The 13,120-nt window shown below is 50.5% G+C and overlaps 1 protein-coding gene across 1 annotated transcript in view; it reads left to right on the forward strand.

The window, feature by feature from the left end:
- Positions 1-12,459, forward strand: part of RRP12 (ribosomal RNA processing 12 homolog) — a 31,558-nt gene extending 19,099 nt beyond the window's left edge. Inside the window, exons 25-34 of the mRNA XM_070432587.1 lie at positions 188-345; positions 1,987-2,078; positions 2,271-2,435; positions 2,530-2,702; positions 2,917-3,051; positions 5,834-5,883; positions 7,855-7,927; positions 8,628-8,695; positions 8,946-9,028; positions 9,537-12,459. Coding sequence (XP_070288688.1) covers positions 188-345; positions 1,987-2,078; positions 2,271-2,435; positions 2,530-2,702; positions 2,917-3,051; positions 5,834-5,883; positions 7,855-7,927; positions 8,628-8,695; positions 8,946-9,028; positions 9,537-9,639 — 1,100 coding nt within the window. The 3' untranslated portion in view covers positions 9,640-12,459. The remainder of the gene's footprint in view (positions 1-187; positions 346-1,986; positions 2,079-2,270; positions 2,436-2,529; positions 2,703-2,916; positions 3,052-5,833; positions 5,884-7,854; positions 7,928-8,627; positions 8,696-8,945; positions 9,029-9,536) is intronic.
- The last annotated feature ends 661 nt before the right edge of the window (positions 12,460-13,120 follow it).

Below are 13,120 nucleotides of genomic sequence, written 5' to 3' on the forward strand. Positions count from 1 at the left end.
CCCTCTAAAATGGAGGAAGAAAGCAGCCCCTCCTCCTGTGGGGGCTGAAGGACCACAGGAGACACTCCTTGGAGGGTGACCAGAACCGAGCCAGGCACACGGAAGTCCCTCAGTGTTAGCTCTCGCTCTTGTGACCAGGCAGGGTCTGGGTCTGGGTGTCTCTGACAGTGGCCCTCTGGCCCCCCAGGCCTGATGGGGACCAGCACGGTGGAGCAGCTGCTGGAGAACGTGTGTCTGCTCCTGGCCTCCCGCACCCGTGACGTGGTCAAATCGGCGCTGGGCTTCATCAAGGTGGCCGTGGTGGTCATGGACGTGGCACACCTGGCCAGGCACGTGCAGCTCGTGGTAAGTGCCCCCTTTCCCCTCTGGGTGGCGACATGGCCGGGCTGCCGTCATGGGACCAGGGAGCCTCAAGGCCAGCAAGTTTCAAGCGTTCTTTTAGCTACCGCAGTCTTGTGCAACAGAAGGTCCTGCCGAGCCCTGGAAGGGACCGGTAGGGGAATGGCAGCCTGGTGGAGGAAGGGGCACAGCACCCAGGCTGCTGCTTGTCACCCCCACTCTTTGGCCCCTCCACAGAAGCAAGGGCTCTACAGGGCAAAGGTCAGTGGGCAGGGCCATCCCTCATTTACAGACGGGGATACTGAGCTCAGAGACTGCCCAGGTCACACTACTGGTGAGAGCAGCCCTGGGGACAGAACCCAGAGCTCAGGACTGAGACTCTGGACTCGCCCAGCAGGGCCCTCATCTCCTTTTTTTTTGCCTCTTGCATTTTGGTCTTTGGGTTTGAGGCTCCTCTGGACACCCCTGCTGGGCTGTAGAAGGGCCTGAAGAGCCTTCTGGTATTGGGCCCTCCAGCCCCCTCTGGCCGCTCATAAGGCATGTAGAAAGCTGGGACTGTCAGATCCTCTTTCTGCTATTCCCACTGCCTCAGTTTCCCTCTCCAGCTGGTTGAGTTGCATCAGACCTCCAGGGGGATCTTTCTTGTTGTCTTCGTATCTGACCTTGGGTCAAGGTGAGAAGGGGCAGTTGAGAGTCAGGATAGCCTGCCCCCGCTGTCCAAAGCCTGCAGCCTAACCGGAGACCAATGATGGGAGAACAGCCACAGCAGGCATCTGTTCTACAGTTATTAAAATGGATAAAGCCCTGACCGCTTTGGCTCAGTGAATAGAGCGTTGGCCTGGGGACTGAAGGGTCCCAGGTTCGATTCCGGTCAAGGGCATGTACCTTGGTTGTGGGCACATTGCCAGTAGGGGGTGTGCAGGAGGCAGCTGGTTGATGTTTCTCTTTCATCGATGTTTCTAACTCTCTATCCCTCTCCCTTCCTCTCTGTGAAAAATCAATAAAATACATTTTTTAAAAAAAATAAATAAACAAAATGGATAAAAGCTCTTCATAGGATTGATGGGACTCTATCCCTCAGCCCATTGAGAGACACTATGGATATTATTTGCCACCCACACATTTTCCAAACCAGGCCACATGAAAGCTTAAGAGCAATCCATCCAGAGATGAGCTCAGGGCAATAGAAGGGACATATGGAACCAAGAGAAACCTGGTGGTGTTGGGGGCAAAGTACGAGCCATGGAATTAGATCTGGGCTGATTCCTTCCTCTGTGGCCACTTAACAGCCACATGACTCCCTGTGCCCCAGTTTCCTCGTCTGTAAATTGGGGATGATGATAATACCTGCCTCACTGGGTTCTAAGGATTCCATGCGATGGTGCATGTAAGGTGCTGAACACTGTTCAGAAGACTTTAAAGCTGTAATCTTGGCAGGGTGGTCGGGAATATGAAGGTGGTTTAGGGGGAAGGTGGGGTCTGCCCAGACTGGAGCCTCTTTGGAGCAAGGGCTGAGCCAGGAACAGGGCCACTCTTTCCCTCACCTCTTAGCCAGCCCTGGTCCTCTTCCCTAGTCTGGACAGCGGGGTGGGGACAGGCAGGGTGGGAGGCGCCCTCCCTCTGAAACCCTGGTGCCCTGCCCTGCAGATGGAGGCCATCGGGAAACTGTCAGATGACATGCGGCGGCACTTCCGCATGAAGCTTCGCAACCTGTTCACCAAGTTCATCCGCAAGTTTGGGTCTGTGCACTGAGTGGGGCATCGCGGGAGGAGTTGAGGGGTTTTCCTCCCACCAGGGACCTTGCAGAAAAGGGGCTGGGCTGGGGGACCAGTCTCTTCCCTGTCATTGGAAGGGCTCTGGCTGCACACCTGCTGCTTCTGGGTGGCACACTCTGGCCAGTGCACCTCACCTGCCCTTCGCTGCCCCCTCAGGTTTGAGCTGGTGAAGGGGCTGCTGCCCGAGGAGTACCACAAAGTCCTGGTCAACATCCGGAAAGCTGAGGCGCGGGCCAAGAGGCACCGTGCTCTGAGCCAGGCTGCTGAGGAAGAAGAGGAAGAGGAGGAGGAGGAGGAGCCTGCCCAGGGCAAGGGTGACAGGTGAGAACGTGGTGGTGTCCCGGCAGCCTGGTCCCCCCCAACCTGGGGCCTGCCCAGGCAGTGCCCAGCTGGCCCTGCCTTTCCCTGGCTTTAGCATTGAGGAGATTTTGGCCGACTCCGAGGACGAGGACAGTGAGGAGGAAGAAAGGAGCCGGGGCAAGGAGCAGCGGAGGCTGAGCCGGCAGAGGAGCCAGGCGTGGCTGAAGGAGGGTGGAGGGGATGAGCCCCTCAACTTCCTCGACCCCAAGGTGGCCCAGCGAGTCCTAGGTAAGCAAGAATCAGCTGGCCCGTGAGCTCAGAAAGCAGGCTTACCTGTTCAGGGTGGGGGTGACTTGCATAGAGGCCAGTGGGAACCCTGACACATGCACACTGTTGTGCTGTGGGCACCCATCTGCGGCACAGACCTGGTCTTATTGGTTATAATGAGGGTGTGAGAGGGTTAGGTCTGCCACCTCCTCACTGCCGGACTCTGCCATGCCAGCCACACAGCCTGGGACTGGCCGGGGCAAGAAGAAGGACCATGGCTTCAAAGTGAGCGCCGATGGCCGGCTGATCATCCGGGAGGAAGAGGAGGATGCTGCCACCACCAAGATGGAGGAAGAGGAAGGCTCTAAAGGTGGGGCCGCCTGCCCAGTCTGGGAATGCAGCTGCTTCTGGCCTGGGCCAGGGCTGTGCGCGGTTGTTCATTCATTTATTCATTAATTTGTTCATTCAGACCATTTGTCGTAGGAACAAAGGTAACAGCTTGTATCTGAGGCAACTTTCTCAAACTCGTTGAGTTTCTCAAACTTTTTTGACCAAATTAAGAAATCTTTCTGTGTTGTAATGCAGCCATTTATACAATTCTATAAGTCACACAAAACTTTCAAAACACAGTACTTCCCCTTACCATGTGTGGTACCCTCTCTTGGTCTCTCGTTTACTCTGTTCTGTTTCTTTCCTTCTCTTCCTCATTTTTTTTTTTTTTCTTCAAAAGTATAAAATATAAACTTGGCTGAGGCCCAGAATCTCACTGAGAGGTAGAAAGAGCCACACTCAGACACTCTCATGTGTCTGAATCCATTGTCTCCTGTTGTCCAGGAGCCCCTCAGGTGTCACATCTCCAAGTACTGTGCGTCTTTCCTGATCCCTCTGTGCACATATCATCCATTAGATCACAAAAGCTTAGGTCTTTAAAATAGATCTGTCTTCCTCTTTTTTTTTTTTTGGTTCACACTTCCATGATCCGTGGGCACGTGACTCACGGCATCCATTTAACCAGTGTTATCCCGCTGCCCTTACCCTTAACTTACCAGCTGTGTGACTGGACTTTATTTAACCTCTCTGTGCCAAAGTGGGCATAATGCCAGTACCTGCTTCAGAGGGCTGTTGTGACGACAAAATGGGCAACCTGAACAGCACATGTACGCGCAGGGGATAAATGTGACGGCACTATTTCCTGATCTGGTCTCTCACCCTTGATAATTCCCATGTCTTTCCCCTTCTTGTGCACGATCCCGATGCTGGAAATGCCCCTTCCCTCTCCTGCCTCCACACACCCTCCGCCCTTTAAGGTCCAGCTCAGTCCTTCTTTAAGGCCTTTCCCTAGCCCTTCAGCCCTCCTGCCCAGTCTTCAACACTTGGTCACATGCTCTCTTGTGGTGGCATTGAATTATTGATTGACTTTAGTATTTGAGTTTGTCTTCCCTTCATCTGGTTAATTTCATACTTCAAAAAAAAATATTACTGATAGCTTTTTTTTTTTTTTAAATATATTTTATTGATTTTTTACAGAGAGGAAGGGAGAGAGATAGAGAGTTAGAAACATCGATGAGAGAGAAACATCAATCAGCTGCCTCCTGCACATCTCCTACTGGGGATGTGCCCGCAACCCAGATACATGCCCTTGACCGGAATCGAACCTGGGACCTTTCAGTCAGCAGGCCGACGCTCTATCCACTGAGCCAAACTGGTTTCGGCTACTGATAGCTTTTTTATTTTTTGGTATGAAGTGTTTATTTGATAGCTTTTTTAAATCATGGTAAGATATACACATAACATAAAATTTACCATCTTAACCATTTGTAAGCATACAAGTCAGTATAGTTCAGTAGTGTTAAGTATATTTACATTGATGTACAACTCATCTCTAGGACTTTTTTAATCTGGCAAAACAGAAACTCTGTGCATTAAACACTAACTCCCCATTTCCCCCTCCCCTCAACCCCTAACAACCACCATTCTACTATCTATGAATTTGAATTTGAGTATGAATATAAGTACCTCATTAAGTGTAATCATTCAGCATTTGTCTTTTTCTGGCTGGCTTATTTCACTTAGCATAATGTCCTCAAGGCTCATCCATGTTGTAGCATATGTCAGGATTTCCTTCCTTCTTAAGGCTGGCCTTATTCTATTGTATGTATACACCAAATTTTGTTTATCATTCATCTGTTGGACACTTGGGTTGCTTCTACTTTTTGACTATTGTGAATAATGCTGCTGTGTACAAATATCTCTTCAAGTTCCTGCTTTCCGTTCTTTTGAGTATATACCCAGAGGTGAAATTGCTGAATCACATTCTGATTCTGTGTTTCATTTTTTGAGGAACTTCCTCAACCACACTGTTTTCCACAGTAGCTGCACCATTTTACATTCCCACCATCAGGACACCAGAGTTTCAATTTCTCCACATCCTTGTCAACACTTATTATTTTCTGTTTTTGTTTGTTTGTTTTTATAGTAGTCATGCTAATGGTGGTAAAGCAGTATCTCATGATGGTTTTGATTTGCATTTCCTTAATGATTAATGATGTGTAGCATCTTACTATGTTTGCCGTGCTTTTGTATGTCTTTTTGGGAAAATGTATACTGAAGTCCTTTTGCCCTTTTTAAAAAAAAAAAAAATATATATATATATATATTTTTATTGATTTCAGAAAGGAAGGGAGAGGGGGAGAGAGAGAGAAACATCCATGATGAGAGAGAATCATTGATCGGCTGCCTCCTGCATGCCCCCTACCGGGGAATCTAGCCCACAACCTGGGCATGTGCCCTTGACCGGAATCGAACCCGGGACCTTTCAGTCCACAGGCCGATGCTCTATCCACTGAGCCAAACTGGCTGGGGTCCTTTAGCCCATTTTTAAATTGGGTTGTAAGTTCTCAGGTAGGAGAATAAAGCAGTCCTCCCAGCAAAGTGAAGTAGGGGGGCTGCAGGGGTGCCTGGGACCTAGGACGGGAAGGAGAAAGGGTCCGTGTTCAGGGGTCTCAGCTCCCAGAGGACACAGGGTTCCTGGGAGGTAGTCAGCAGTTCCCCCAGCCTGAGGAGCCAAGAGGAGGCAGGATGAAATGTGGGGGGGGCTCTGGGAAAGCGGGGCCTCCTGAGTGCTCACAGGCTTCTCTTCCTTTCGGCTCCAGGGGAGGATGAAGAGATGGCTGACCTGATGGAAGACGTGGGCATCAGGAGTGTGAGTAATTCCTGCAGACGGAGGGCGGGCCCTCAGACCTAAGCCTTGGCCTGGCAGCTTCTTGCGGTCTCACCTGTGCTTCCTGCTGCTCAGTGGAGCCCCAGGGATGTGCGCAGCTGGCTGTCCCTGGGTGTGGTGTGCCTCTTCCACAGCAGTGTCATGGCTGACCATTCTGTGGGGCTTGGGCGGGGGGTTGCTTACTTCATTGTGGGCTGGGCTGTTCAGCTAGAGGAAGAGAGAAACCCCCGTCTCCATGTGGGGTTGCTGTGTAGGCTGCAAGAGCATCCGCCAGCCTGCATGCTCCAAGGGGCAGCTCCCGCTTTGGGTGGGGGCACCCACCATTGAGGGATGCTGAGAGCCCCACAATCACTGTTTGTCACCCCCATTTCCAAAGGGGCTCACAGAAGATAAGTACCCTGCCCAGGGTCACAGCCTGAACCTAAATCCTGGCTTATATGTAAAGTGCGTGGCACTAAGTGATGCTAAATAAGTGGTGACTGTTCTTATTATTATTGCATTTTTCCTGGAAATCTTGACTGGCCAAAGCCTCCCTGGTTGCTGCAGTGCATCCTCACACGTGGCTTTGCAGTCTTTCCACAGCCTACTCTTCCTCCTGGAGAGTGGGAACTGACCACGCCCTCTGGGGGGGCCCCACGGTTCAGCACAGCAGGACTGGGCTTCTTGTCTCAAGGCACCGAGAAGGACCTGGGTGGCCGTACTCCACAGTTGGCTCATGGCAAATCATCACCTGCCATCGAGATCCCAGGGGCTTTATTGAATGGCAGTTGCTAAACCCCACTCCTCTGTCTGCAGTTATGACATCAGTAAAATGCTGGAGGACAAGTGACAACCGCAGCTGCCAGTGGCATAGCTGTGGCCAGGTGCCAGCTGAACCAAGAACAAGCTGAGCTGTCACCCTCTGATGCAGCTAGAGTCCCATTTCCAGCCAGTTTCTGTTTCTCCTCTAGGAGTCCACTCTACTGTGCCCACGTTGCCAGACACACCCTGTGTGTGCTGCAGCCTGTTCCCTTTACCTGGCACACCTTCCACTCTACCTGGCCTTTAAGCCAGGAGGGGCCTGAAGCCCCCTGCCTGGGGATCCCCTGGGGAGCTTGAGCCCCAGGAATCTGTAGTTTGAAGAGGCTTCCCGGGCATTGTGGCCCAGACCACAGCATGGCTGCTAGCCCACTGATCTGAGGTGTCCTGCACAACATTCCTCTGCCTGGCCTCATTGTCATTTTCTAGGCTCAGACCTCCTGCTGGGCTGGGCTGGGCTGGGCTGCTGTCAGGCCCACCTCTCCCCTTGGAGCACCTAATCTGGTGCTGGCATGTAGTAAGTGCTGAGTCACTTCCTGTTGGATATAATTGGGTGAACTGAGCTGTCCTGTTGCTCCATGCTCACAGCTCCTGGGATGGCAGCATTGTTGAGGGACAGTGATAACTGGTATGAGCAGGGGTTTCCCACTTGCTAAGACTCCCTGGACCACGAGAAGTTGGTCCTGTGCCCTGCGTCCCCAGGGCCTGGCACTTAGTAGGGGATCAGTGAGTGTTTGATTCCTGGGGAGAGGAGTGAAGTTCGTGTGAGGCTAAGGGCTGGTAAAGCTCTTCTCTCCAAAGAGGCTGAGAACCCCATTTACCTGCTAGGAAGACTGGGGCTAAGCTGAGGTCAGAGTACCCAGAAGGGCCCTGTAGGGGAACTTCAATGTGGAGGGCAGAGCAGTGGAGAAGCCAAGATAAGCCCAGGCTCAGCAGTGAGGCCCTGAGCTGGAACCTTGCTTCTGTCCTGCCTAGCTGTGTGATCTTGGATGGTTACTTGCCCTCTCTGAGCCTTAGTGTCCTCATCTGTAAGTAAGGGATCAAGTGCTTGGCAGAGGCCTTTCTTGCTAATGCAGGTTATGATTGCTTTTACTGTTATCACTAGTGAGGATGACCACATCCCCTTGTTCATGAACTTCGCTTACCCCTTTGTAGAAAAAACACCAGAAGCTCAAGCGTCAGAAAGAGGCTGACGATGAGGAGCTAGAGATGCCTCCTCAGTATCAAGGTGAGGCTTCCACTCTTTTTTTGAAACTCTGTTCTCTGTCACGGGTATTCGGCAGGGTTTATTGCGGGCAGAGCCATGAGGTTGTGCGGCCTGGTTGCACTCAGTTGCCACCAGCAAAGATTGGCTGATACTTTGGCAATCCTCCCAAGTTAGCATTGCAGGATTCCATCCACAACTGTGTTGAAGTGTAGGCTGGAAATGACACTGATCTTGGAAGTATATGGGTTCCTTTACACACAGCTTTCACGTCTGTATGATGGACTAAGAGTTGCCGTTCTGTCTCACAGTGTTGGTGTGAGAGAAGGCCTGTACTACCTCATTTTACAGATGAGGTTAAGAGGCTCCAGAAAGTTAAGAGAATTGCCTGAGGTTCGAGCTGGGAGTTGAACCCGGTCTGTCTGACTTCCAAGCCGGTGTTCTTTCTCCTAGAACAAATGGAGCAGATTAGCTTTGGAGAGTGGGGGTGTTTTATGTTAGTGGAGAATATATGTTCTCTGTGGGTTCGAGTCAGTCCGAGGAGCCCCGTGGTCTATCAAGTCAGTGGACAGTCCTTCTCAAGAAAGGTATTTGTCCTTGGTTGTTAGGGGACAGAGCCAGGTTCCCGGCCGTGACCCATCTCCCCGACAGTTCTCCGAAGAGGTGTTCATTACCTCTCGGAGGAGGCTGCCCTGGCTTAGTCTGACCTCTGTTCCCCCTCTAGCTGGAGGCTCTGGCATCCATCGCCCTGTGGGCAAGAAGGCTACACCCGGAGCCGAATACAAGGCCAAGGTAAGAGCTGTTGGTGGGGGCAGAGCGTCTGGGAAAGGGCGGGCAGCTGTGCTGTCCTGGAGAGGCCACACGGAGGTCTTGTTAGCATCTAAAGTCCAGGCCTTGGGTTGGCTTCCAGAGTCATGAAAAGTCTTTGGCGCCACCTAAGGCACAGAATGAAGGGCAGGGAGGACGCAGGGTCAGGCAAGTCGGGAGGGGGAAGAAGGGGAACCCCGCACTCCTAGCTGACTTTGTTTCTCTGGGTGAGCAGAAAGCAAAGGGTGACGTGAAGAAGAAAGGTCGGCTCGACCCCTATGCTTACATCCCCCTCAACAGAACCAAGCTCAACCGCAGGTATGATGCTGTGCGGGGGTGGGGGGTGAGGGGGGAGCTGAAGCTGTGCTCTGGGGGGCCTTATTCTCATTAAGCTCTCAGTTCAATTGCTCAAGTCTCTTCCAGTGTTTTATTTTTACTTTTTTTTTTTTAAATTAAATCTTTATTGTTCAGAATATTACAGTTGTTCCTCTTTTTCCCCCCCATAGCTCCCCTCAACCCGGTTCCCACCCCACCTTCTGCCCTTACCCCCCCCCCCCCCCCCGCAATGTCCTCATCCATAGGTGCATGATTTTTACTTTTTCACATGCATCTTCATGTGGTTGGTGCCTACATGTATTGTTAACTTGAACTGCCCCTTTGAACATGATGAGTAGCTCATGGCCTGCCCAGACCATGGCCGGCCACTTCCGGCAGCACTCCCGCCGCTCCTCTATTCATACTGGTGGGGGAGCCATCTTTTGACATTATGGGAAGGAGGGCCCCCTGTTCTCAGTGAGATGTGACCCTTCTGTTCCTGTCCCTGCAGGAAGAAGGTGAAGCTGCAGGGACAGTTCAAAGGCCTGGTGAAAGCTGCCCAGCGGGGATCCCAGGTGGGACACAAGCTCCGCAGAAAGGCTCGTCGGCCCTGAACCCCAGGCCCCAGGGCACCGCCGGGACTCAGAATGAACTGTAGGAATCAGGCCTTGGTTCCCAGAGGCACAGGATTTGGGGAATTCCAAACGGGAATCGCCTTTTAGAGATGTCCTTGGGACCTGGCGGTGGGGCCGTGCCTCAGTGCCTGTGCATAGGCCAGCGAGGCGCCGGTGCCTTCTGCCCGGAGTGGCCTGTGCAGCAGAGTGGACGGTCTTCCATTCGCTCCAGCTGCTCATGCCATGGGGCACTCTCAGCTGGCTGTCGTCCAGGTGTGTGAGGTTTGCTGTGACCGACATAGAATAAACCTGCATCACCATGCATTGTCCCTACAAACATTGTGTTTCATCACCTGCCTTCTTCGGGGACAAGAACAGTGTCTGGTCATTGGCAACAGTGTCTTGACCCCTTCCTCTCAATCCTGGCATCCAGTCCGGGGCATAGGTGATAGCTCAGGGACACCCACCTGTGGTTGAGCACCACAGGCTCAGACTAGAAAGGGAACTACAGCATGGCTGCCTCTGAGCTCAAGTTTCTCCCAGCCACTTTGTTCACTGATTCAGCAGTGTTTCCAAGGCCCTCCATCTGCCAAGCACCTGTCTGATCCTCACCTGCTCTTTCTCCCAGACCAGTGGGTAAGGTTGTGGTACACAGCAGTGTGAATCCTGCTGCCCAGCTTGTTGGTCTGGAGCAGAGAAGATGCAGACCCCCCTCGCTCCTCAGGTCACTTGTCCATCAGGGTTCCCCTTGTGTGTGGGTTCCCAGCAGGCATCAAGAAGCAAAGACCCCAGGGCTACCCCCACCCCCAAACATGAGGGTTTATGCTTTAGCCCCTGGCATTTGATTGACAGCTTTCCTCATCTCAGAACCCTCCTGTTTGAGATGAGACCAAACACATATGCAAACATTACTTAATCATTTCCATTCCCGTTTTATGCCCTTGGCTCTGATGAAGCTCCCAGGAGGCCCTGTGCGCTTTCCCACTCATCCTCTGAGGGCACTCAAGTCTTGACCCCAAATTAGGACGTTTCCTCCTGCTGATTTTGGGCTAGGAAGCGTGAAGGGACTACACTTCGCCCAGAGGTGGCGCTGTGCACATGCCTTGTTCACAGTCTGGAATGGGACAGCAGCAAGAAAAGAAAGGTCGTCAAAAGAAGTGGTGTTAGAGATTTGCAAAGGTGGTCCAACCGTGACCCCCATCGTTACACTTCTGGGCACAAGGTGGGTCAAATTAAGGCTACCCAGCCTTTATTATTTTTCTCAGGAAATATATCCAGAGGTGGTAGGGGCTTCATGTAAGTAGATGCAGGTATGAGCTAATTGCCCAGTATTGATGTCTTTTTAAAAAGTTTGAAGCCAACTTGCTTATTATAGCGTATTTTCTAAGGAGCTTTGTTTTCTTTCAAAGGTGGGAGGGGCAGGTAACCAAGAAAGGTTGTTGTTAGTGATGGGCTGAACTTAATATTCTCTTGGAAGTAGACTTCAAGTGCGAAATATCTTGATGCAGAGGCAAGAATTAATCTGCCCCATAAATTTCAGGTGTTTGAAACATCTCTGATGAAAGTCAATACTGCTTTTTTTTTTTTTTAATATATTTTTATTGGTTTCAGAGAGAGGAAGGGAGAGAGAGATAGAAACTTCAATGATGAGAGAGAATCACTGATTGGCTGCCTCCTGCATGCCCCCTACTGAGTATTGAGTCGAGCCCACAACTAGGGCATGTGCCCTGACCGGGAATCAAACTGGGACCTCCTAGTTCATAGGTTGACACTCAACCACTGAGCCACCCTGGTTGGGCAATACTGCTTTTGTTTTAATAATAGAGGTGCAGGGGAATCAGGAGTGTTCAACACAAGGCTTGTTCAATTTCAGGGCAACTACGATGGTTGAGGGCCTCCACCAACATCCAGATTTGCCACTTTAACTCCATTGTGCTTTTGGCAATGCAGACTCGGAGACTTCTTAAGGCTCTCTTTTCTGGGGTCCATCCTCTACTCATTCTCAGAAATGGAAGACAGACTACCCCACCTGACTGCACCAAAACAGCAACCTTTGTATTGGCATGGGATTTGGTCAGGCAGTTTGCTCATGACACGTCTGGATACAGGAGGATCAAGTTAAGCCAAACCTACCCCAGGCACCAATTTACTAGTGTTCCTGACAGTGGCTGTCGTGTTAGGTCTATGGTCTTATTTGCAAGCCTGCCTCAGTCCACATGCTTGGTTGTTTTTCTGTATTGTTTGCAACATGTGAGAAAATTAAGACATTAAAGTAGTCTGTTTTCATTCTTTTTGGTTGCATATGCTTCTTCAAAGGGTAACTTAGAAAATTAGAATGTATTCTCTATTTCACTATAAAGGTAATAAAGATTGCCCTAGCCAGTTTGGCTCAGTGGATCCAGCATGTGGTCTGAGGGGTCTCAGGTTTGAGTCCAGTCAAGGGCACATGCCCAGGTTAGGGACTCGATCCCTGGTAGGGGGCATGCAGGAGGCAGCCAATCAATGATTCTCTCTCATTATTGATGTTTCTATCTCCCTCTCCCTCTCTGAAATCAATAAAAATATATTTTTTTAAAAATAAAAATGATAGCCGAAACCGGTTTGGCTCAGTGGATAGAGCGTCGGCCTGCGGACTGAAAGGTCCCAGGTTCGATTCCGGTCAAGGCCATGTACCTGGGTTGCGGGCACATCCCCAGTAGATGTGCAGGAGGCGGCTGATCGATGTTTCTCTCTCATCGATGTTTCTAACTTTCTATCTCTCTCCCTTCCTCTCTGTAAAAAATCAATAAAATATATTTTAAAAAATAAAAAAAATAAAAATGATAAAGATTCACAGAAAATTTGGGAAAAAAACGGCCTAGAATCATTCCACCAATTTCTGTTAACCCTAGTATGTTTCATCCCTATTTTCTTTTTCTGTACACAGCATTTGGGGATACAAATACAGTGTTAAAATACAAGTTTATATTCTAAATTTGCGTTTGACTATCACAAAGTTTTTACTTACCAATGTACACACTTCGTAAACGTTTTCAATGACCTGGCTGAAGCACCTGCCCTGTGGACCTGGCTCAGTTCATTTATGAAGGATCTTTGAGTCCGTAAGTGTATTGCTCCTTGATGTACACAGGAATTTAATGCCATCACTCAATCCTGCTCATGTGCAAAGCAATATTTAGGAAATGACATGATGACTGCTCTTTGTTCTATTTTTGGTATATGATGGTATGAATAGGTAACTGTGCTCCAGAAAATAACCCTGATTTGGGGCCGTGTAAGCTGGCATGCCGTTTCCTGAAATCATACTAACTGTAGCTGCTGCCATTAGAAATACTTACCAAGCTATTAGCGGCTGCAGTGGCAGAAGGTTTTCTCACAAGTCCCGTTGATTGGTCATGAAGGGCCCTAGCACAGGGTTTGAAGGCTGTGGTCAATTATCAGTAGATATTAAGAATGAGGTGAAGAGAGTGGCCCCCTGCCA

The sequence above is a fragment of the Myotis yumanensis genome, unplaced genomic scaffold (assembly GCF_028538775.1).
Source record: "Myotis yumanensis isolate MYYU_CA2020_CCGP unplaced genomic scaffold, mMyoYum1.0.hap1 SCAF_13, whole genome shotgun sequence".
In the NCBI taxonomy this organism is placed as follows: domain Eukaryota; kingdom Metazoa; phylum Chordata; class Mammalia; order Chiroptera; family Vespertilionidae; genus Myotis; species Myotis yumanensis.